Below are 24,588 nucleotides of genomic sequence, written 5' to 3'. Positions count from 1 at the left end.
TAAAGCCTCAGATCTTTCTTCTTTCCTAGTTGATTCTTTTCTTTCCTTTCCTTTCTTCATTCAAAAAAAAAAAAAAAAAAAAAAAAAAAACCAAAAATTCCTTTGCTTCTTCGGTTTATGCCGGGAATAATCGGTACTGCGTTCGTTCCATATATATATATATATATATATATGGGGGGGCCGCCGTTGCTCCTCCAGAAGCACCCCGCCCGACGGGGCATTTGAATATAAATGTGACCATAAAGTGAGAGGAAGCTCTTTAAGAAGCTCCTCAGCTTTATCGGTCATCTTCATATAAAACAAGAACAGATTGGCGGTTAACCTAATGGATCACCCACGAATCCATCCAGATTCCAGGTCCCAGTTCCCGCTGATCGGTGATACCAAATTCTCTACAACCTCCGCACTCAAGTTGCCTCCTACGGAGCTGCACATGAGTGCAGTCGAAGCTCTACAGAACAAAATAATGATTCCGATTGCGAAAGTTCTCCCCGAAACATTTAAAGATAATTTTACGTTCAGAATTCAAGCTACGATGTCCGAATATGATTCCAAGAGGGGGCCCTAAGCCATGGTGAAGTCCCAGATGGACAACTTAGCTATTCTACCGGCCCCCATGACCTATACCCAAACACCATCTTCGTTCTCCAGGTCTGGTTCCGTGAAACTTACGAATCCTTGGTCAAATCCCTGAAGCTGTGGCTCGAGGGAAATAGGCATGTGGAGATGGCAATCTTGATAAATTCACCGAAAAGCCCCAGTATAGAACCCCGGTGCATGTTCCCGAACCGCCCGCCAACTTCAAGAAGGACGCCCAACTACCAATCGTGGATGTCAAGCCACAAGTGATAGGGCAGGCGGGTCGCTCGTTGATTCACGATCAGGTATTTGCGAACAGAACAACGGCGTTCTGTGAACTGTGGGTTCGAAATCGAAAGACGGGAGCGCCACAGATGCAGGGACATCGCGAGGCAAATGCTTCTGTTCTAATTTGTGGGTGATATGGAATTAATATTTAATGAACTCGTAGATGTTTTACGACAGCGCCGCTCCAGTACCCATGCAGCGTCCTCAATTAACCATAGATTTTGACCGTGACTTCGTGCTCAATGATCTAAAGGAGTTAAGAGGACAAAGTTGTATCATTGACTGGCCAACAATCGCCTCTCAACTAGATGTCAGTCACAAAAAGACAGCCATTGCCCGCTATAGACATGTTCTTCAGCGCTACCGTAAGGAAAAGGACAATCATTTTCAGGACAAGTGATGATGATTCTGAATGTTGTGGTGTGGCAAAGTGAATATTGCTTCAACATTCTTTTAAGTCTGCATGAGGTTTCACCCTTGTGGGTGGAGGAGTTTTAGAGAGAGTGTTCTAGCATAGAAGATGAACTAATTAAAAAAATAAGATGTAAAATGTAACCTCTAATTAGTTACATAGCTAGTTAGCTAGTTAGTGAGTAACTGGTGATTTTGGGAATCATAGGTTGCAATGAGGCGATTATCATGAAGCTGGTTTCTTCAACTCTCAACTTAACGGAAGCCTTCGTGACACACGCCACTTCGACGGCTTGACTCGATGGCTTTATTCTCTTCCTCCCCTTTTTTTTCCCAGGAGAATCTCAGAAGCTGCGTGTTGTCGCGTAAGCTATTTCGTCAGTCGTCCCTGTCACTAGCATTGCAGGTCGGTTGTATCCTTGCGGCTACATACGGCCTCTGGCCCTCTGGTTCAACACCAGACGATAACGGCTTTGAGAGCTAGAAGCTAGTTATAGGGGTCAAACGATAGTTAGCTTTACCAGTATGCAATGCTCAAGGAACACAGCCGCCCCGTGTGCACGTTCTTCGGTCGCGCTTCGAACGGTGATAGATAGAACTCTTGTGTGTGAGCTTGACAGATGTGCAACCCTAACAACAGGGTTCTTCAAGATCAAAGACATCATCATATCACTACATCCGCCCATTTTCTTAAAATTGTCCTTTGTTCGGAGCGGATGTCACCGAGCGCAAAGCGCCATTTGGCAATCGTTGCACATACATACGTAATGTCCAAATCCTGCCCGGCATCGCCTTTGCAAGACAAAAGTAATGACAAGACCACACGGCAGATCTTTCCACACAGACTCAATATTAATGGAACCAATTGCTGCGGAAAACCTTCTTGTCCCTTTTAGTTTTGCTTTGGAGCGAGCGCAGCATCTCCTAATTGGCTGCAGGTTTGTTTAGTATGGTCGATGGCAAAAGATTGAAAGAGTGGTTTCTGGTGTCTGTGCTCAGGCCGAAGATATGCCAAACGCCGTCTCACAGGTTATTGATTTGACGTTGTTGGCTCCCAGCCCAGGATCTAAGTTAGCCAGGTCTGTGGAACCAGATTCGTGCCCAGAAGATACACACGCCGATCGTGTCGAGAATCACGCAAACGGCGTGCCAGGGACAGTGCGTCTTGCTCCGATCGTCCTTCGTACTATTCTCTACATATCATCCACGAGTGAATACCACAATATGCAAAGTCTCCGGTGGCCGTCCATTGGTTGCCGCTGTTGTTCTCTTCCCGTTTTCGACCTTGATTTTCGCTTGAGGCTTTGGACCAGAACTGAGGGTTGAGGAAGTCCACGGATCATTGACTCTCTAACTCTCGGCGGATCCTCCAACCACAGCCTGTCACCACAGTTCCGTGGTTGGCTCTCGAAAAAGCCAAAAAACGAAATCTGTTAGTGATGACATGATGTATCTTCAGGTGTTCCCAGTTCCGCGTCAACAGATCATACGTCGTTGACGTTGTCGTTACTTTCAGCGGGAGGAAAGACTATGGCCTTGAACCGGGATAAGCCTAGTGACTAGCAGTGGCGCCTTCAGCTCTTTTCAGGTTTGTCGACTATTTGTTACGCATCCGAACAAACAGGAAGAGGCTCCCCATTGTCCATTGTTTTGCGTTTTCCGTTGCCTGCAGAGATTTTATATGGAGACAGTCTGTGGGAAAGGAAAAAAAAAGGGACTGAAAATAGAACCCTCAGGTGCCGATGCACCCGAATTTTGGTGGCTCTCGGGGTTTCGCGACCAGAAAGGCCCGTTATGGGATCAGTTATAAGCGTAGTTTATCCGTTTCCTTCGCGGGCAGCGGAATGGGAATAATAATACAGAGTAATAAGAGTAATAGCAGGCCGTTGATATGACGAGGACAGCAGCAGGAATGAAACCAGGCGCGGGCCCTCTCCGTTGCTTCGAGAGCTCAGTAGTCGAGGTGGTCAAACGATCATACTGTGTTCGAGGCTTCTTCGCTTAAACCTCCAGCTGGTCAGGCCATTAGCGCCAATATTCTCAGCATGAAGTTTTGGAACATACTTGCGTCTCAAGTACCTCCTCCGTACCGCATGGCAGACGCCACCTTGCAAATCACTTGTTTGCAATCCGCTTCATCCATTGTCAGATCCCTGGGCCCCCCAACCATCCTGTCACCCTCAACCTTAAAGCAATTCTCGGTATCTTTGCTCTCCTCTCCACTCAAGGCGTCCTGAACTGCTCTGTGTTCGCTAGTGGCCCCTCCATCCCATAACGCCCCCCGGTCCACAGGATGATCGTCGTTCTGATTCGGATCTCTCTGACGGCGAGACTGCGTGGCCCATGTAGAAAGGGTGCCAGCTGCAGGTTATGCATATCTAATACGATGTATTTCTCTGCCAAAACACACCCAGGTCAGACCTCCGTCATCTCATGATTGCTACTGCTTCCCTCGTTCTCCCGCCCTTTTTTCTGTCTTTTGCCATTGCCGCTGCCCCGTTGCCCTTCTTTTTTGTTCCTTTTCTCTTCTCCCGTTTTCAACAATCTGTCTCCCTCGCTGACAACGTTCTCCGTCTTGAAGATTGTGGGTGACTTGCTCTCTCTCTGCAACGACTCCCCACCTGCCAGTCAATCAATCCCACGGCGGAACGATAACAAAAGCACTTGGCATCGATCTCACCTTTTGAGCTGTCCAATACCTCGACTGCATTCTCTGTTTGGATCTGGGCCAGTTGACGTACTGGTCAAGTGAGAAAAGGAGTTGCTGGCGCCGTCGCGACCACCATGAATTCGTGGTGTTGAATGGCTACCGAGTCCTTGCATGAGATATTAAAAGACTGACCGGTGGAACGTGGAAGTCGTCATCAACGTCGCCTCCGGCTGTCATACAGTCGTCCGCCCTTAGTTGTTATATATATTACTTTCAAAAGAACCTTGACGATCGTTGAAACCTCCATATGCCCCGCCAACCATCGCCGGCTGAGCAATCAAGAAAAATGGCTGTGTCATACTCATCGGGTCACCCGCCAGGGCATGCCCCGAAGCTCCCTTCCTTCCGAGAGGTAAATATAAATTCTCTTTTTTGATCCCAATGTCACTTGCCCCCTACCGTTAGTCTCTCCATCGCTGATATTGGGATGTATGTTGTGATATCCAGCTTCTGCCTGATTATCTTCATGATGAAATAGATTCGGCCTCATACCATTTACACGCTGGCTCCAATCACCAGGGCAGCCATTTACCTCCCGTCCCCGGGCGGGATTTGGCATCAAAACGAGGGTCAGGGAGTCGCCATCACCCTGGGTCAGTGAGTCGAGGGCAGGACTACGATAGCCCACACGTACGGCACAGCAGCTACCTAGAGGGGCAGTCGCGATATCACAGTCACCATCTCCCGCAGGAACGTCAATATTATGATGATAGAATGCCATTGACTCCTACTTCACGTAGCAGCCGGCACCTTGACCCAAGCGATCATGCAAACTATCTGCCGCCGTTGCGCAATTATGAACCAGTGACCGGGCCAATCTCGTCTTCTGCCCGAAGGCATGAAGAAAGGGGTTATGACCTTGCTTACGACACTGAACGGGCAGGCTACGCCTCTTCTCGCTCCAGCACTATAGGCTCAATGGCGCATGGAACGGCAGGCCCCTATCCATCAGCATACAACAGTCCAGCTCACGGATCGTATCAGTCGTACTATGGGGGTGAACATGAATCCGCAGCTCAGAGTCACTTTACAGACGCAAAATCTACAAAGTATGATTCTTTTGGGGATAGTGCGGACTCCAAAAGCAAGAAAAGACGGGGCAATCTTCCAAAGCCGACTACAGATATACTACGCGCCTGGTTTTATGAACATCTCGATCACCCCTACCCGAGTGAGCAGGATAAGCAGATGTTCATAACCCGTACCGGGCTAACCATCAGCCAGGTGAGTGATACTCCACTGATATTCGCATTTGCATCGGGACTAAGCTGTACGCATGTAGATCAGCAACTGGTTTATTAACGCTAGGCGCCGACATCTCCCAGCATTACGGAATCAGGGTCGCGCCCCGGAGTCTGAAAGAGTACGCCCGAGTTCTGCCATGAGTGAGGACGATCCAGATTATGACACATCGCCGTCTCGCCGCTGAGATGAGAGAGATTTGGCATGCTCTACGGAGTACGACCCAATCAATTTTTCACCAGCTTTTGAAGCAATTCTTTCGTTTGTCGGGCATTATCGGCATGGGAATGGCCTTTCGGTTGAAAATACTGTATTCCATTCATTTACTTTCTACAATGTGTTATTTGACGCCTCTTTCTTGGATTCTTCGGCATGGGGGATGGACAAAGGATATCTTGGGTTTTCCATTCTGCCCAATCGGTTGTTTGCTCCCCGTTTGCGCTTTTTCTGAGATAACGACATTTTACGGCTCGGTCCGATTTTGGAGGAGGACAAAGGGAGGGGGGAAATTCAAATCTGTGTACAAGATCTTATGGGTTTGTGTGCCATAGCGTGGCGTATTGGTGTTTTGACCCTTTTTTGGCTTTGAATTGTTTTTTGTTCGCTTTCGCCTTTTGGCTTTTTCCTTTTCGTTAGATGCCTTCAGGTGATCGATGCATCTTTTGGAATGCCGAATCCTGAGAGATTCAAAAACGCATCCTGACAACTGCACGTTTTCGGCAGTGGTGGTTGGCCCTGTGCATAGTTTTGGCTAGATACTAAGAAATAGATCTATCAACTTTAACAGTCCCGTTCTTTGGAAATCTACGCCATGACCTGTGGGCCATGAGACAGGTAAACGCGCTGAATTAGCCATGTGGCCGTCCCCATTTGATACCTGGCATTCATTGCGTTTTCAACCTGGACTGCAGCACCCGATTGAACAGGGTAACTATCTTCTTGTAGCAAACAATTGCAGATCCAACACAACTCCGTACACCCGCATTCACCGTCGGGACTTGGAAACAAAGATCGGAAAGTTCCCATATGCAATGCAATGCTGACAATCTTCCGATTGCCCATCATCTCCCCCCACGCAACCCAGAGACAGGACAGATGCCAAGGACCTAGAAGAAGCCACCGATTTCGAGGAGCAAAAGACAAATGTGACACAGGAATAAAAGAAGATAAAGAAAAGAGAAAAAGCAAGGAGGGCGGTGGTGAGGGGCTTCAGGTGAAGAACCAAGCATCTTAAGTTCTCCATCCATTCATCAGCCCCGTTTAAGGCCTCGCTGGTGAAGGTATTCCGTCCTGCGGCCTATAGTCATCCCCGAAGCCCGATTCGGGGACCACCTTTCTCCTACATATGAACAGGCGCTGCAACTCTTTTTTACTTTCTTGACCCGTGGATGCAAGACTTCCCATGGTACTTGCTAAGACACACGCATCATTTCCATGGAATTAACAAAAGCAAAGACGAAAAAGAAAACGCCTTGTGAACCGCAACGGTCTAGAGGGCCGGATCGAAAGTTTGGAGTGCCGGTTCGGGACCTGAAAGTGGGCACCGTATTTGCTCCTGGAAAACTCCTTCCAGTCTGGAAAGTCTCTGACATGGCGACACGGATTTCCCCTAGCTCGTCCTTGCTGGATCAAGTTAGGAATCGTGTGAGGATCATCAGCCATTTTCCAAACAGTCAGTTCTGATAAGACTTGCTATTAGTTACCTTGGTTCCGGGTTCTTTGAGCACTGTTACAATGAACAAAATAGATGGGCTTTCGGATCTTGGTCATCACTCAAGAACCTCGTCGTATGCTCAGCTTGATGCGACATCAAAGTGCTCCCCCCCCTTTCCGCCGTGCCTGATCCCGCATGCTTGTTTCACGCTTTGCTTTTGCATGCATTATTAAACCTGGGGGAGACAGGGCGAGGAGTGACATGCAAGTCCCGGTCTGGCCTGGAAAGGCAAACATACCTGTGGCACAAGGGACGGAAGTGCCGGACTTGATTGTTGGTTACAGGCAAAAACCCTAAAAATCTCTCTTCGAGACGCAAAGTGCCGGTTCTCCAACATGAAACCGATAGTTAGAGTAGTGCCCCAACCCCCTTGATGACCCAAAACACGATCTCGACCTCGATCTGCCAAGAGGGTTCGGCGTGTTTTCAGGAGGGAGCTAAGTTAGGGCCAGGGAATAATCCAAGCAAGGGTACTACTTTAGGGCTTAATTCAAGACTAAGATGTGAGTGATTGATGATGAGAGGTGATCGAAGCTTTGGCTTCTAGTTCTGATCGAAGACATTATTTGCTGGATGGTATCAACTGATTTCATTCATAGAACAAGCTCCAACCATATCAAAAAAGACATTTCCTAGCATTTGCTCTAACGCTATTGTATCAAGGAACAGCAAGAGATCAGAGCTCCAATCCTGACGCAAGTCATTGAAAAAGGTTGAGCCCGTCCCAGGATGCCAAATGATAGGGTGGGTTGATTCATGGATTGCCAGACATTGGAGCCAGGTTCCTCATGTGAGGGCCTATAACAAAGTACATGTTATTGACGTTTCTAGCAGCGTATCGACGGGAGTAAGGGGCCAGGAGCTGAAGACCAAGTTGCGATCACCACTTCCAATTAGTTAGTCAAGGATCTCAACCTCCTTTTTGGCCACATGTTTCAACGACCAAGACGGCTTCGTCCAATATAAAGAATTACCGCGCCAAAAGGTGGCTGGTGGAGCAGGGTCTTTCGTCAAAGCCCTGTCTATATTATCTTCTCCACAACAATTATCAACGGCTCTATAATAGCCATAGTATTAACGAAAAAGGATCCCGGTTCCCGCTCTGGAGTGCTGGCCCCATGTCAAGCAATGATATCCCCATTTTTTAGAGAATGCGACGATGGACGGAGCCTCACACTACATACAATTGATGAGCCCACATGGCACGCAGTGGATCCGCTGCTACTCCCACTCCTCCTCCGAGTGGTGGCTTAGAATGGGGGCCTTGCACTGTGGATTTCTGCAAAACTCCTTGCTCCCCAAGGTGCGTTTGGACTTACCAGGGCCGTGGGCTCCTCCGGGTTTGATACCAGCATAATGGAACTTGTTTAGGGCCAGACGTACCCGCATTCAACATTGAGGGCCGGCTCGCATGATCCCTCGGCCTCAGTAGCTTCGACAAGCAGGTTAACTTGGGCGGAGGTAGCGACTCAAGAAGATGTATGGAAGTAGCGTGGGAGGTGGGTTCTTGTTTCCCTTCGTTGACGCTCATATAGCTCAAGGACACTATGGTGCATAGTTTCAAGCCTCGAAGGGTCTCCATTCAACTTTTGTCACTTAATACGAGGCCCCAAGAAATCAGCTCCCGTTGAAGAAAACGTGGTGAACTCGTTTTCATCCCGTTTCTCATGTTGTTTCTTCATTCATTTGGAGGCGAGCTTGAAAGACTACAGCACTAGGTCAAAAGTATGGGCCACAACGTGAAATTGAGGCTACTATTGCCACTTGCTGAATCTCCCGGCACGAGTTATGAACATCAAAAGCCGGTGCGCCCCACTAGCACGAGGGAACGTCCCCAATTCTCCTCGAAAAAAATTATATTTTGCTTTTTGACACCATGCTAGTCATATCGCATAAACTTAGCTCAGGGACACGGGCCTCAAGAACAACAGAGAGCATAACCAACCCCACAGGATGACACGCGGATCGATCGAATCGTCAAACTCCGAATTGTGCCTGCATCTGCCGGGCGCTCGGATGGGTGAACTGTGAGGATAAAGCCGCGATCATTTTATTCAAGAATCGATGGAACATCGGATGGCATCCATGAAGGTCTTGCAGGTTTACCCTTTTTTTCGGCCAAGGGAAGATTGACCCTTGAGTCTCAGAAAGTCTCGAACACCATTGTTATGATTCACCACAATGAAGAGCATGGACGAAGGAGCAGCCTGGCTCGGAGTTGACGCGGTCGGCTTGAGTGGCTTGGTTGAACGCCTCAGCATCTCCACAAGAGGTATTCTCCACAGTGGACATCATAAACCACCTGTTGTTTCCCATCACTTCCGCTCTGGCAGCTTGAAGGTTCGAGCAAGGGCCGTGGGCCTGTTTAGGAGCGTTTAGCAACTACTGACCGTTTGTGAGAGAGAGTTGCAGCCTTGGCAGTGCATTGGCGCCATCATGATCGTTCTTAACGAAGATGGATCGCTTGTGGACATGGGCCGCCGTCATTGTTCTTGGGGTTTAAAATCGGGTTGAACTGTTTCAAAGTCAGCAAGGGAACGCGATATTCCTAATGCGCAAAGTGAAAACTCTCCCCCATCATCCAGGAGTTGCTCGCTAGCATCCAGTTGTGATCATCACGGGCTAAATGGTCTCGAATCTCGAGAATTATTAATGGAATTATCACATGACTGCGTCTTTCTAGGGCTTGTGAAATGCAAGCAACATGTCCGTTTCCAGATGTATCTCTGCCGGTGGGATACCCGAGACTTTTCATTAGCAGGGTGACTAGCCTTCCCGTTAGGCAACGGATAGCAAGGGGAAATTGTCTGAGAGGCAAATACCCGGGAAAGACCGGAAATCCCGCCCTATGATTGATTGGCAAGAATGGTATTGATACAAGAATGGTCAAAATCTTGATCACCAATGGTTTGGCCGTCTCCCAAATACACGGATGGTCATTGATTTGCTTATGAGGGCATCAGACTAAAGGTGAACAAACAGAAAACCTCTAGAAACCAGATCAGGACTATTTTGCAATCTTGCAAATTGGTCCGAGATGAATCCGTTATGTTCCATTCGGAGTACCCCTTAGTTCATTCCCTTGGCACGAGCCGCCTGAAGGAATGTATCAGCGTTCCGCTCTTCCAGAGAAAGGTAGCAGTTCAAGGCAAAACGTACCTTCAAGGGGGTTAGCCATATCTTGCAGTTTTTGGAGGATGCTACCCCCAGGACGATCGTCCTGCTCTAACTCCAATCCTGCGCAATCATCTTTTTGGAAAACTCCCAACGAGGGTCTGTTGACACTTCTATCAGATGCGATTTTTAGAACTGCTGCACAGGCATCTTCCTTGATTTGACGCCATTAAGTTTCAAATATAGCACAAATTGGTCACTCACAAGAGGCGTTTCAATAGTCTTTCAATTGCGTCAGACTTTACCCAAAGAATACATCAATAATGGCATACCAGGGAGATGCCGTGTTGACTCGAATCGGGTGGAGCCATGGGGTGCGCCTGAGCGAGCGCATCAACCCTCTCACCCCAAATTTTGACGGGCAAGAGTCCCTTCCTGTGGTCAAGATATGAGCTCATGCTAGCTTTCAGAATCAAAGATTTCCTCTGACGGCGAAAATGTTGAATGGCAAGATCCACGGTGTACACGGTTCCGAGGAGGCTGATGTCTATGATCGAAGTATCCGGCTTCGCTAGAGGGAGTGATGGATCTATTCGGATACGGATCAGATCCTCCAGCCTAGTTGCCCTATATTTCATGATATAGATGGGATGAGGTAAAAGAATAGATGGAATCTATCCGACTTCCCTTTGTGAAGGATCGGCTGCAAGGACTCCTGCATTTGCGATAACAATATCACAGCTCTTGCCTGGCAAATTCACAGGCGCTGTCTCAAATAGCTTCCCCCGATCCTCCCAAGAAGGAACGTCGCATTTAACGAACTGGCAAAGCCGTGAGAACCAAAATCACTGTGTACAATAGTTGATGTAGGAGAAAGAAGGTTGCCTTTGTAATGCAACAGCAAGAGCGGCGCTTTCGGCTTTTTTGATATCTTCAAATGTCACATATGCTCTAGATTCGGAGCAAAGGGGATGTTAACTTTTGTCGATGTAGCTAGCGAAGGTATATCAATTAACCCCGCGGCCGTGAAGTTTTTGACATTCGCAACTTCATCCCATTGCCCCTATGGGCGGCTTTATAAAAAAATTAGTACAAAGGTATCAAACGCCATCTGTACCGCCAGTTATCACAGTACTCTTTCCTGCAACGCTTTGGAGATTCAGCGGCGAGCACTTGCGGGTGGTCTCTGGGGATGGACATGTTGGGCAAACTTGACAAATTCACTGGAAATAACTAGCTAGGCAACTGTAAAAGCATTTTGGTTCTCAACATGGGTTGTATATCTGCACTGCTATACTGTGACTGAAGTTGCGAGTGCTGATTGAGGGTGCCTGACTAGGTCCCAGAACGGATCATAATTAGGGTTTAGGGCTTCTGGGATGCTGTCATTCTTCGCCGACAGACAAAGGTCGACATCAGGATGCTGTGCATTCAGCTAGTTCTCTATCCATGGGGGAAGTAACAAACAGTCTGTTTCTTATAACTAGCTGCTTGACTATTGAGCGGAGCTCTGAACTATCGGCCCGCAATACCGTCTTCAACACCGCAACGAGACATACCAAGTCCCCGCGAACGTCCACATGGCTGCTTTAAGGAGCCTCAGCGCTCTGTTACAACAAAGCTCGGTCGTCGATCACGACGAAATCATCAAAGCGTGCAATTTGATTTTGAAGAAATCGAAAACCGATCTTGAAGCACAACATGTTAAGACGGTGGCATTGCTCAAGCAGGATCGCTACGACGATGCGATACGGGTGATAGAGGACGGAGGAGATGCGCTGAAGCAAAGAGCTCCACTGGAGTGGGCATATGCTTTGTATAAAACGGGAAGACTTGACGAAGCTATCGAGGCGGCCACCAATTCAGGCAAAGGGAGAGGAGCAAAGCATGTCGAAGCGCAAGCGGTTCGCACCCCCGCGCCTACACCAGGCCGTGACTTTGGTGAATTGAGACTGATAATTGAACCTTCCTCTTAGGCATACCGGGTAGAACACTTCCAGCGGACAAAGGCTATATATGCAGAGCTATATGGGGACCAAGGCGCCTCGGCACAAGAGCACACAGATCTACGGATTAACATGACCGCTACAGAGGCTCAGCAACAATGGGCTGGGCATCGGGGGTCTACGCAAAGGCCTAAGCCTAGTGTCGATGATTTACAAGTGTTTGAAACGACGTATAACATCGCCTGTGAATATATCGCGAGGAACGAATTTGACCAGGCAAGGCTGCTGCTGGGAAGGGCAAAAGGTTCACCCGCCTCTACCCTCCGCTAGCTACTGAGAAGCTAACATCTACATCGTCTAGAACTCTGCAAATCTTCTGAGGAGCTTTCGCCGGAAGATAAGAAAGCCGAATTACTACCAATTTCAGTTCAGCAGTTATATGTTGAGTTGCGACAAGGGAACCTTGACGAAGCTGCAATTCTGGTCGAAGAGATCAATACTTCCGAGTATGTATTATTTACTTTCATAAAAACCATTTGACTGACTCGACCTGAAGGATATCTGAACGATCGACCAAGAAAATTGGCCAAAACAACATTCTGCTCGCTGCACACCAGGATTCCAATCCCTATTTACAGTACAAACTATTCCATGAAACTCCGCAATCAACTCAAAGTGATAAACTATTTGGGTATCAAAGCGCAACTTTGAACCAAAATACTAACACCATCGAGCTCCTTGTCCACAAATACGATGGCGTCGTAAGGTCAACATCAAGAACGCTCTCCCAGCAAAGTTTCCCTACCACGTCAAAAGATATCAACGCTCTTTCAGTTTTCAATGTTGCTGCTCATACTCAGAATCAAACCGGTCGAGCCGCCTTAAAGCAAACACTCTCTTTGTTAGAAAAGCGACCCCACGACGTTGGGCTCATCCTGCTTGCAATCCAATTATATATTGACGGTGGCAATGTGAGCTCTGCAGTATCTGTGCTCGAATCATTTTTAAAACAGCTTGACGAATCGATATCGGAATCAGAACAAGAAGTCCGTTATAATCCTGGCCTCATTAGTATCCTCATCGCCCTCTATAAACTCCAAGGTCGGAAAAGGCAAATAAATCTTGAGCTCTCAAAAGCTGCAACATATTGGCGCCAACGCTCCCAGCAAGATCAACCGTTGTCACTGCTGCGTGCTGCTGCATCTTCGCTTCTCCAATCTCAGGACTCTCCCGATCTCCACAATGCCGCCGAAATCTTTGAGACCTTGCACGCAATCGACCCAACAGATCCAATCGTCAAAGCTGGGTATGTCGCATCTCACGCCGTAACCTCTCCGTCCAAAGTCCAGACCGATATCCCCGCACTGGCACCAATCCAAAATCTAGTTTCCGGCATCGATGTGGCTGCCCTCGAAGCCGCGGGCATCCCGTCTGCTACCACTGCCACTACTTCAACATCTCTCAAACGTAAAGCGGAAGACGACAAGCAGCAACAAACTGCGCCTAAAAAGAAGCGGATACGTAAATCTCGCTTACCCAAGGATTACGACCCGGATAAGAAACCCGATCCAGAGCGTTGGCTCCCATTGCGCGATCGCTCTACGTATCGGCCAAAAGGGAAGAAGGGAAAGCAAAGAGCGGCTGATCGTACACAGGGTGGTATTGCGAATGACCAGGAGACAGGTACGCCGTCTGCGGGCGTGGTGCAGCAGAAGAGTCAGGGTGGTGGGGGAGGTAAGAAGAAGAAGGGAAAAGGGAAAAGATGATGGATTTGAGCATGCTGACTTACATGGGGTAGCATTCTCACAAGAACCTTTTGTTCATTGTAGAACCAATAACTATACACCGGATACATTTGAATAAACATGGAAAATTTTCCAAAACATATCAAGTAATATTGCTAGTTTCTGCATACATAGCTTGCTAATCAACAGCCAAGATAAAACCAAAATCCATGTCCATCTATTTTGAAACAAAATGCTTGATGGTAACCAAACGGAAATTTATCGCCTGAGCTTCATGCCGTTGTATCATGAGGAGAAAAGAGCCGAACAAGACCTAAAGCAGGAAGGAGAAAAAGAAAAGGAGTCGGGGACGAAAAAGAAGAGGAAGAAAGGGTAGGGAAAATAGTAAGCAGCAGATGCTATCTTTGCGAATTGCTCTTTGGTAAACACCCTGTTCGAAAGAGATCTATAATTTGAGATTTATGATGAGAGAGAAAAGGACGGACACCATGATGCAAGTACCGTTACCAAAAAGGGGGTTGCAAAGAGACATCAACAACTATGAAATCAGGGTTGTGCGCTGGAGAAATAAAGGCCCATAAAAATGATTTGCGGCATGGTAGGAAATAGTGTGCTCTCAGACGTTAGGATGGATGACAATTGTAGTGATGTATAGGGCGTTGCGGATTTTCCGTAGAAAGGTTATTGTATAGGGAAGAGCACGATAACGATAGGACGCCATGCTAGAGGGTCAACTACCATGTTTCCTAGGATATAAAAGTTAGCATAAGCTAGAACGCAGCCTGACTGGGGTTCACACATACAGCAATATATTGGCCAGCACTCTTTTTACCTTCCCAAAACTGCTGGGCCTCCTCACGGTTCAAATTACCTTTAGCCATAGCCACATCTACCAATGCGGCCTCCACCCCTTCGCCCATGCCTTTGCTGCTGCCACAGACAAAAACACGCCCGTCCAATGCATTAATCACGTACCAGACAAGATCTGCCTGATTGCGCACCTCTTCTTGGACATAGCGCCCTTCTCCACGCCTGCTCTGGACAACCTTCTTCACAGTCTCTTCGTGCACGCCCCATTCGCCGGAGTAGAGCTCATCCAGCAACGAGTCTCGAATGCCTTGAAGAACCCAGACTTTATTCGCGCAGTTTGCCGATTTTAAACGTCGCTGGACGAACCCACGGAAGGGCGCGACCCCCACGCCGGCTCCGATTAGGAGCATCGGACCGTCCAAAACAAACTCCCGAGCAAGAGGATTGGCCATGAGCCCACGAAACATTGGGATGTGAAGGTCGAGGGAACCCACATCGACGCCGGAATTTTCAGCATCGATGACCTTTTGGGCAATCCGCTGCAAAAATCCGGATCCAACGCCTGTACGTTTTCCGCCTCGCCAGTCAGGACAATCATGAACTGTGACAGCAATTTCGATGAGTCGGCGGCGTTTGCCATCATTCACGGTTTGTGAAAGAAGAGGGTCTTGCGAAAGTGAATAGAAACGAGGCATAAGGGGGTTTAAGACGGAGAGAAGGTGGTCTAGTGGTGGTTGAGAAGAAGGGAATGCGTGTAGCAGCTGGGAGACGGTGATGTACTGGCTGGTGCGGAGGTCACAGAATGAACCCTGTCCCTGGGCAGAACAGAGGTACATCAGGATCTTCTTTTCGTCACGATCCGATGCATATTCGGCAAGTAGACGGAGTAAAGGTTTGGTCGGGGGATAACTTTGAAAGTCTGTGCACCAGGATAGCAGCTCTCGTCGGGTGGTGACTAGCTCCCTAGGTTGATCGTCGCCCCAGACGGTGGGCCACCGCCCTTTAGTTGTGCGAAGCATCACCTTTTTGTCTCGAACGGTTTTCGGGACGCCGAGGCAATTGAAGATATCCTCGACCACCTCATCATCGTTCTTTGGACAAATCCCAATAGCGCCACCAACCACAAAATCAACATCTCCACCCTCAGTAGGATAATCCGTAATATCTATATCAAAATGGAATGTTCTTTTCTCTGCGCCCGATTTCGTCAACTCTCTCGAATGATGAAGTGGTGCTCGATAGACTTCGTAGGGGGGATGGGGCTGAACAAAAGACGGCGGATGATCTGAAGGGCCTAGCTGGTTACCCACGACCTCTGTAGGAACCGGGGAGAATGAAACCGTCTTTTCAGGTAGTTCCGCAATATTCGTAAGGTCACTGCCATGGGATAAAGTACCCAGGTATAACTGAAGACTGTCAAAAGTGTCATTCTTTGGTGTGATCACTGGATTCTCAACAGAAACCGGTCTCTTAAGAGGCTGTAACTTGCAGCACCCCCCACCACAGCAGAGTTTCTCAACTCGCCTAGTGCCGGCTCCAACGTTTCCTAAAATTTTCTGAACATCTTCCGAGTTTTGTGAGATCAAGACTGTCGAAGCGCGGCGTCTGTGGGTTGCAAGTTTCGGCTGGGAGGGCCCGTTAGATCCTTGGATATCCAACTTATCAACTCTATCCGCGATATCGTCTGGGAGCACTTCGGTCGCGGGGGTCGATGGCGCCTCCGAGTCGCTAGAAACCTCAGATCCGGTAGTGAATGATGGTAGTGACGACTGAGATCCGAGGGAGTTCATAGAATCAGGGTGGAGGAGCGTCAGATGCGGGACGGCACTAGGTTCCTCGGGAATTGGATTGTCTGGGTGGGATGTGATTGAAACTGGCACGTTGCTCCTGTCTTTGCGTGTGACATCCACGTTTGCGGATGGTATTGCGGTAGGGATAGAAGTAGTGACTGTAGAATTGGCTATTGATAGAAGAAAGAAGGTTAGCGGTGAATTGCAATTGGGAGATAATACGCCGAATGGCAGCCCAATCAAGGGGAACAGCGCGGGACGTATCCATTGAGAATTGTAACCAAACTTGAGGAACTAACCCATTGTGAAGGGCCGTGGTACAATACCACGCGAGAATGGATATGTATGTACGCTAGATTCAAAGCGAGGCTGGTGTCTAGCAAGGTGAATTGTCGGTTAACCGGTAGAAGTTCGCACCACGAGCTGCTCCCATTGATGATGGCGGGGATGCTTCAAAGGGAGGGCACCATGTAGGATTTGGGGAGCTGAGAAATTGGAATAGATCTAGGAGAAAACAGTCATGGCGATGGAGTTGAGAAGGACATGCTGGGTGCAAACCTGGAGAAGAACAACTCCCGTCCTTGCTTTTGGGGGGCTGCTGGGAGGCGAAAAAGCGAAAGATATCGGAATGCCGCGTGCCGTAATTAGACTTCAACCGCCATCTGGTCGAAACAGCCGTACGGCGAAAATTACAAGAGCTTCCATAACCACCACATGAGGCCGAGCCGCTGGCGGTGGTTGTCTCGCAGGCTCAGAGGCGGCTCCTCAACTCCCGACAGCTTGACCTTTCCTTCAAGGCCAATGGTAACGTCTTCTACTTCCAAAATCAAAGCAGTCGTCCCTTGTTGCTGCAGCGCCGACCACCGCCCTGTCCGCAGCCGTAAATTACCGGCGAGCCCCAATACCCGCCCAATACGCCTCCTTATCAGATCAAAACGCACTCCTTCCGTCCTAGCGCGCCAAGGCCACTTCGAGGCTCCAAAAAAGGAAGTTTCTCCCCGCTGGCCGCTTAGTCACGCCACCCGGCGCGGATCAGATAACCCAGCGGGCATCAGATTAGATTAACAGGCCATTATCAGATCCTGTTCTGCCTGCAGCGCATGCAACTTAACTGTAGCCAGTTACGAATTGCAATTGCGCTGTCAAGTTGGACGGGGTTTAGAAAGTGACGACCGCACAATCACGGCCCTGCTCCTCCCTACCATGTGGAGAAAACCGGCACGCATCCTTGGGCCAACAGGAACAGCATGCGAGGGCAACCTGCCATTCGATATCAATACATGACTTGACGTAATCGTGTAATCCCACCGTCTTGTGTCTGTTTCTCATGGTTGCATTATTGACGGTGATCTCTTCCTTGGTTAATGACCCACACAAGCTTTCTAACTCTCAGCTTAACTACTCATGCACCTGCTTCCTGCAAGAGTCCCAACAAAACGGACACGCTGAAGTTTGACCTCCCAGTCTTCTGTTTTATCAGTAACTAAAATACAAAATGATGATTACCGCGACGCCGGCCCAACATCGGTGGGATTCGATCAACTGGGGTTGTTAGACCCTTCCCGCCGTACAGCCCAACAAGCATCTGTGCTGCTGAAGCCCGATGCAGAGGATCAGGGGCCGCCATTTCTTGAATCCCCGACAGCCATGGGGTGGCTGCTGCGAATGCCACTATTTGTTGTATTTCAACAGCACATGTAATCCGCCTCTCCAGTGCTCGAAATCCGTGCACGTCTAGTATCCACATCATCGTGACAAACAGTGACCATACGTCTACCTTGGGTGTTTGCAAGCCTCCCATGCTCATTTCTGGCGCCATGTAAATTCTGGTCCCAATGATAGATTTTGCCGTGTTGGCTCGACTGGAGCATCCAAAGTCTGTGAGAATGAAGACAGCGCGGCCATTTGGCTCGAATGTATAAAGGATATTGTCTGGTTTGACATCGCGATGGATTATCTCAATACAAGCAAGATAATCCAGGGCTCGAAGCATGTGGCACAGTACTCGCCTAGCGACCTGTTCAGCGTCCTCTCCCGCTTGAATAAGAGACACCAAATCTCCATCCTTTAAGCTTGTGAATATCTTCACATTTCCTCCGCCCCAGCCTTGTGAGCCTAAATACTCGATAATATTTGGCTATCAATACATCAGTTCGGCGGCAATGACACAAATCTTCAAAAAGGGACTGATCTACTTACATGCCTTGCCTGTCGAATTGCATGCATTTCACGTTCGAGCAGCTGATACTGCTGAAGCTTCTTCAGTCTCTCAGCCTCTGTAGCAACTTTCCCTGTCTTCAGCTGCTTTACCGCCATGAGCTTTCCGGTGTCCACGTCCAGAGCCTTGAAAACCTCGCCGAATTGGCCAGAACCTAGATTTTTGGTTTTGACAAATCTAATTGTTCGAGCTTGCCCTTCAGATCGCCGAACTGAACTGAACATTAGTTTACCATCTGGACTCGGAAATCGGTAACGGTCGCCGTATTTGCTTGCTTTCTCACGTTTCCTAGCCATAACCTTTGCCATCGTTTCTTCAGCATCCCCATGCCATAATAGTACGAACTGCACCGTTCCAGCTCTTCCGCTGCCAATCCCAAACATCGTATTAAGTCCATGTGCCACGACTATTCGCCGCTCCCGACCATGTTGGTATCTAACAGCGTCCTTCCCGAAGACGTGGGTACTGTGATCAATTGAGCTATCGCGAAGCATTATAGCTCCAGAATCCCAGTTAACTTCAAAGGAGCATTGAATCGGAGCTATATCCGGCCTTTCTACCAAAATATCAGCATCACCATTTCCGATCGTAGCCAACGCACGAGGATATCTTGAACGTATATGGAATCCTATGCCCACAGCTGAAGAACCGTCGGGCAGTGTTAATACATAGCGAGAATTGGCGGGATGGGCGACCACTGTCCTAGCCTCGAAGCTTAGGGGTTTAAGCAGGAATAGAACAGACTTGCAGCGAGTCTGGGGTAAACGAGTACGAGACATGGTGAAAAACCAGTAAAAGAAAAGAGACCTGGGTCAATGAGGCTAAACGACACAGGAAGGATATTGATTCCCACAACCAGGGCAATTTGAAGCGGAATCTCAAGCGGAATTTCAAGCAGAGTGCCTCTTTGTTTCACTAAAAGAATTCCCATCTTGGATCTGTCACTTCTGCTGAGCTAACTCCCTGCACACTTCGCTGTAAAGATGTAACAGGTGTAAACACTGTGATATGTGTTTAGCATAGCAATCGTATTCACGTTCCAAAACATTGTAACCAGCGACTGAATGGGAGAGAAACATGGCTTCTAAGACTTGGTCAAAAGATTCAAGTTCTCTTCAGAAAACTGCTGGGCTTTGAACATATCCACTAGGCATTAGTATTCTTGACACGGTGACACCTCAGCACTCCACTGGAAAAATGATATTAACTGGCTGGAAACAAAAGTCACAGGCCAATGCTCAAAAGGATAAGTCCTATTAGCCATGCATTCCAGCTCAGAGCTCATTGTGAGCCTAGTACTCTGTAGGGCAAACAATATATTATGTTTGTGCCAGCATTGAGCTTTGCAGTTAAAATTAACTACAGAGTACTCCGTAGGGGAGGAAAATACTCAATGCTTGGCGCTTAATAAGCAGCTTTGCGGAACGAGATATAAAGAACAGTTGACGTGCCAATGTGTCTAGATTTTATATCTCGGTGTTTTTGGATTTCTATTGCTTTGATACTGACTTGAAGATCTGCTTTGGAGGCAAACTACTCAAGAAAGAAGGGCTACAATAGATTTAGCGCTGCATCGCATCCTAGTCCGATTCCCATCAAATATTCCCTTGATGGGGTGTATGGAAGTTGACAGTTTACTGGCCCATCAATGATTACTGAACATCATGGCATGATATACAGAGAATATCCGTGCTCTTTTTTTATTCCCAGCTTCTAAATTCGCCTTGAATAGATTGGGCTTTCCTACTATAGTCTACTTGGCTCGCACCACGAGCCAATGTTCTGTTCTAACAAAGATCCCAAGAGTTCAAAAACAAAATCTTTGAATAGCCAGACGTCAATTCCAGCCTGATCAGGATGCCTATCACCGGGTAGTGCCCAGTCTCCTATTTTAAGAGAAAATCTGCCTTGACTGACAATTTCTAAAGAGTCTTCTTTATCCCGGCGAATCCCAAACTCGTCCACTGCTGCTACTACAGTAGCTACCCAGCTACGAGCAGCCTATAACGCTATTCCCACAGGGCGATGGGGCCTTGAGCATAAATTACTACGGGACACACCCTCCTGCCTACCCCCATCAGCGTATGCCCCGCTTCCGCAATTACAACCTCGATACATGCACTTTCTCTCCCTCAGCCATTTCCAATCCCACGGATTCGTGTATATCTCAAATCGACCCAGCCCCGACCCTTGGGGAAGTCCTGGCCCGCATCACACTCATCCAGGCATCCCCGCTCCATCCGCCCAACAGCAAGTTCCAGCTCCGCAACCCCAGCCTATCAACGAAAAAGACGGCCAACAGCCCTCCCGCTTCCCACCTTCATCACCCTGGACCATGATAACCCCCGACCCAGCATCATTCAATTCATTTTTCGCAATGACCCTCCGCGCCTGCGAACCCCTCTGGTGTCACCGCCACACCACCATCGTCTCCGGCGGCACTGTGTTCGAAGTTGGGGATTTCCGCGTCCGAGTTGGGGACGTCCGACAAGCCCAGCCCGCCCAGCGGGTTCGCGGGTGCATTGTCGAAATCGAGTACCGCGGACCGGGCCAGACCAGCATCTCCGCAGACGGAGACTGGCGCCTTTCCGCTTTTGAATCTGGCACGGAAGAGCCGTTGGCGATGGGTGACGGGTTTTCCGAGCTTTCCAACACGATGGTGGATGGTGAGGAGGATCTTCCCACGGAGGAGGATTGGGATGTAGGCGAGAAGCTGATACGGGAGTTTTGGAGTGGGTTTGCGGTGCCCGGGGCGAGAGAGGCGATCCGGGTGCCTGGTTTAATGACGGAGGTGAATAAGGCTCGGCACAAGGGGATGAAGAGGGTCACGACGGCGGATGCGGGGCCGTCGAATACAGGAATTAAGGGGGCTGATTTGGCAAGGCAGTATATGGAGCTTTTGCGATTCAATCGGTGAAAAGGGGGCATTATTTCGACGCTACGTCATAATGTTTTGAAACTCTCTAGGCCGGAGGAGCTTAGAATCTTCTAACGGGGGGGTGACATTTCACTTTAGAACCGTTTCGTTTGCTGCTAAGCAGCGCATCTTATGGTAGAAGTACTGTTTGGTCTACGATATGAAAACGGATACCCTGCGGTACTTAATGTCCAGTTATATCCACGAAATGCTATTCCTGTAGCCTCAAAACACTATAGCTATATCTGTCAAACTTCTGTTTGCAGGGAAGCAACAAAGGTCCGGCAAAACAACACCTTTTGCATTTGCGACATCCCTTCATATATCACCCAGGCATACCTGCCACCAACGCTTCAACAATCTTAAAAGGGTGTAGTTACTACTGGTGTAACTAATAGGCAAGCAAAAAAAAAAAAAACGGAGGGAAAGGGCGTGGGAAAAATCGACAAGGAATATTAATTTGCCGTGTCGGGTAGGGAACCTCGGGCTTGTGCTGGAAGCTCGCATCAGTGGTCGTTTATTTCTGCATCATGAGTTGAACAAATTCGTTGTCTAGAGAACGTATTAGCTAAAAAGCAGTCCCTGGTCAGCATATGAGGGCGGACGGAGCGCGTACAATCGATTCTGCCATCACCATCCTGATCAGCCTCGCGGATCATCTCATCCACCTCGTCATCCGTCAATTTCTCGCCGATCGAGGTCATGACGTGGCGCAATTCTGCGGCGGAGATAAACCCGTTGTTATCGCGGTCAAACACCTTGAATGCTTCCCGGATCTCCTCTTCGGAATCTGTATCCTTCATTTTCCGTGCCATCATGGTAAGAAATTCTACAAAGAAATGGATGGTCAGAGTTCAGGTTCAAATTCACGGATGCGCATCATGGGTTCAAGTACAGGGGTAGAATCAAGCACAGGCAGCGGTTACCTGGGAAGTCAATGGTTCCATTATTGTCGGCGTCAACCCTCGTTGATCATATCCTGCAATTCGGACTCGGAGGGGTTCTGGCCGAGGGATCGCATTACGGTTCCCAACTCCTTTGTAGTGATCTGGCCTGTTGTAATTCACAATGGTCAGCATCATGATACAGCCTAGAAGTGGGACATCGAGAACAGAAGCAATCCATCAATTTGGATCGTGCGAAACATCTTAGGCAACTAACCATCGCCGTCCTTGTCCTGTTCGCAGTCTGTGGTCAGCAAAGGCCGGTTTCAATTACCCCGCTAAGGGGACTGTGTAAAGGTACGCTGGAATCATGGCTCTGACTTACAAACAGAGAAAAGGCTTCCTTGAACTCAGAAACCTGTTCTTCGGTCAATGAATCGGCCTGCACAGCATTATTGAACAGTTAGCAGTCAGCGTTGCCATTGTGGGATCCCGCGTCACAGTCAGGGGAGCTGCGGGGCTCCATGCGTAATAAGCACAACCGTACCATTTTGTGTGCCGGAGAAAATGCAGGAATCGAAAAGCAAGAGAGGGAAGAGGAGGATAGTAATGCAGAGGCGCAAGTGGCAGGGAACAGGAGTCTTGGGTGGGATCTGGTGCTAGGAGAAGGAAGAGAGATGAAGCGAAGTTATGATCCGTTGATGGGAGGGAGTCGTTATTTAGCCTGCGAGTCGAACCAGTCAAGGCAGTCAACAAATAACTAGCAGCTTTCAAGTGGGCTCTCCTCCCTGCACAAGTGACTTTGGGTTTGTATGACGCCCCCGGCAGTATGCTTGGTACCACTTCCTGACCAAGGCTGACTCTGTGCCTCCATCATATTGTTTCCTTCTTCCTTGCATCAAGTCTGTCAGTTCTCTCTTCGCTCACGCCTTGCTGTTGGTTTGCTCGCCAACGCGGCACAGATCTCTGCGCTTACGCAACGGTAACTAACTACATCATGGGTGTTCAGCTGGGTATGGATTTGTGGGGATCCAGGGTTCGTTTTCAACGCCTCTCAAGGCTGAATTGCTTAACGGTCTACAATGGCAAGTCCCTGAAACATTCACCGTCCAACAATCGGCTGCCTCTCAGTGAAGAATGAGGGCTCTTTCGACCTGTACCGACTCTGAGATGAAGCCAGCTTTTGCTTTCACCCCCAAGCTCAATAAATTGAGAAATCCGCCTCTGTTTCCTTGGGCAATGTTTCGCGTGATCACGCCCAGATCTTCAAGTGCCTATGTTTATGAAAAGCCATAACGGTTTGAGGTGCTTTGATGCTTGTAATGCGTTTTTGCTAGGCTGGAGATAAAGCGTCCGCTCCTCAAGGCTGCATCGACAACTAACTTGAAATGGTTGAATAAAAGGGTTCGAGGCAATACTTACTGAGAAATCCTTGGCTTCGAGTCATCTTATAACTAATCGCACTTACAGTCTTTTGGGTTGAAATGGCAGGTCCTGAAATCCCGTGTCTTAAGAAGAGTCTCCCACAGGTTCATCATTCCTCATGCCGGAAGCTGTTCCATTCAACTATTAGGTTATTGCTTTCAGATTTGCCCCTGTTCGATCGCTGCTGTATCGGTGCAGCTAATATCGGAAGATACAAGATACAGTACTCATATAGATAGCAGTTCAAATCTTTCCAAACGTATAGTTATTGCCCAGGCAGAGCATCAACAGAATGGGCGATAGAAGATTCCCCGAGTAAACATAGCCAACTGGTGCGCGCTTCGCAAAGAACTATTCATTCGTCCTAGTTGCCTTAGAAAAGCTTCAAGTTCTCCTTTCAATTTAAATCTTTCCTTTTCTAAGGGAGAAAATGGGGATCTATTCAAGGGCATGATGATCCCGGCGACCCTACGGAGTACTTTTGATATGGAATGATATAAACTCCAAGGGACATTATAATGGAAAACGAATGATTTTGCAGTCCAATCAAGTCCGACTCTCTAGCCTCGCAAATTTGCTGGATTTCTACTCTTGGGGAGAAGATTGTCGATGGATTGGCGTCGACTATTTTGCTTCCGACACAAGGCCAACCATCGGTGGCTTCGGACAATCACTCCATACACACTTCTGTCCTCAACAGCTAGAACAGGGAATGCCATTAACCTCCACCTCTCAATTACTCTGAAGATATCGACACATCTATCTACAATCAATGAGGTGACCCAATCAATCATG

The 24,588-nt window shown here is 48.4% G+C and overlaps 8 protein-coding genes across 8 annotated transcripts; 4 read left to right on the top strand and 4 right to left on the bottom strand.

Annotated features, from left to right (window-relative positions):
- Positions 1-571: 571 nt before the first annotated feature.
- UREG_03303 (uncharacterized protein) lies at positions 572-1,267 on the top strand (the record flags this gene model as incomplete). The annotated part of the gene is made up of 3 exons (XM_002543740.1): positions 572-661; positions 717-884; positions 1,031-1,267. The coding sequence occupies 3 exons, from the start codon at positions 572-574 to the stop codon at positions 1,265-1,267; spliced, it is 495 nt and encodes a 164-aa protein (XP_002543786.1).
- A 3,007-nt stretch (positions 1,268-4,274) lies between these two features.
- On the top strand, positions 4,275-5,417 carry UREG_03302 (uncharacterized protein; the record flags this gene model as incomplete). The annotated part of the gene is made up of 3 exons (XM_002543739.1): positions 4,275-4,340; positions 4,436-5,212; positions 5,271-5,417. The coding sequence occupies 3 exons, from the start codon at positions 4,275-4,277 to the stop codon at positions 5,415-5,417; spliced, it is 990 nt and encodes a 329-aa protein (XP_002543785.1).
- A 4,596-nt stretch (positions 5,418-10,013) lies between these two features.
- UREG_03301 (uncharacterized protein) lies at positions 10,014-10,696 on the bottom strand (the record flags this gene model as incomplete). Its single annotated transcript, XM_002543738.1, has 3 exons — positions 10,014-10,066; positions 10,104-10,272; positions 10,391-10,696. 3 exons carry the CDS (start codon positions 10,694-10,696, stop codon positions 10,014-10,016), a joined length of 528 nt encoding a protein of 175 aa, XP_002543784.1.
- Positions 10,697-11,638: 942 nt separating this feature from the next.
- On the top strand, positions 11,639-13,770 carry UREG_03300 (uncharacterized protein; the record flags this gene model as incomplete). Its single annotated transcript, XM_002543737.1, has 4 exons — positions 11,639-11,962; positions 12,035-12,308; positions 12,366-12,510; positions 12,561-13,770. The coding sequence occupies 4 exons, from the start codon at positions 11,639-11,641 to the stop codon at positions 13,768-13,770; spliced, it is 1,953 nt and encodes a 650-aa protein (XP_002543783.1).
- A 713-nt stretch (positions 13,771-14,483) lies between these two features.
- On the bottom strand, positions 14,484-16,652 carry UREG_03299 (uncharacterized protein; the record flags this gene model as incomplete). The annotated part of the gene is made up of 3 exons (XM_002543736.1): positions 14,484-14,495; positions 14,553-16,519; positions 16,649-16,652. The coding sequence occupies 3 exons, from the start codon at positions 16,650-16,652 to the stop codon at positions 14,484-14,486; spliced, it is 1,983 nt and encodes a 660-aa protein (XP_002543782.1).
- Positions 16,653-17,832: 1,180 nt separating this feature from the next.
- Positions 17,833-19,061, bottom strand: UREG_03298 (uncharacterized protein; the record flags this gene model as incomplete). Its single annotated transcript, XM_002543735.1, has 2 exons — positions 17,833-18,486; positions 18,549-19,061. 2 exons carry the CDS (start codon positions 19,059-19,061, stop codon positions 17,833-17,835), a joined length of 1,167 nt encoding a protein of 388 aa, XP_002543781.1.
- Positions 19,062-20,424: 1,363 nt separating this feature from the next.
- Positions 20,425-21,484, top strand: UREG_03297 (uncharacterized protein; the record flags this gene model as incomplete). Its single annotated transcript, XM_002543734.1, has 3 exons — positions 20,425-20,438; positions 20,496-20,545; positions 20,589-21,484. The coding sequence occupies 3 exons, from the start codon at positions 20,425-20,427 to the stop codon at positions 21,482-21,484; spliced, it is 960 nt and encodes a 319-aa protein (XP_002543780.1).
- Positions 21,485-22,001: 517 nt separating this feature from the next.
- On the bottom strand, positions 22,002-22,299 carry UREG_03296 (calmodulin; the record flags this gene model as incomplete). The annotated part of the gene is made up of 2 exons (XM_002543733.1): positions 22,002-22,036; positions 22,101-22,299. 2 exons carry the CDS (start codon positions 22,297-22,299, stop codon positions 22,002-22,004), a joined length of 234 nt encoding a protein of 77 aa, XP_002543779.1.
- Between the last annotated feature and the right edge of the window lie 2,289 nt (positions 22,300-24,588).

Source organism: Uncinocarpus reesii, genomic scaffold (genome assembly GCF_000003515.1).
Source record: "Uncinocarpus reesii 1704 scaffold_2 genomic scaffold, whole genome shotgun sequence".
Taxonomy (NCBI): domain Eukaryota; kingdom Fungi; phylum Ascomycota; class Eurotiomycetes; order Onygenales; family Onygenaceae; genus Uncinocarpus; species Uncinocarpus reesii.
Note: the sequence above shows the minus strand (reverse complement) of the source record. Positions and strands in the feature narration are given on the sequence as shown.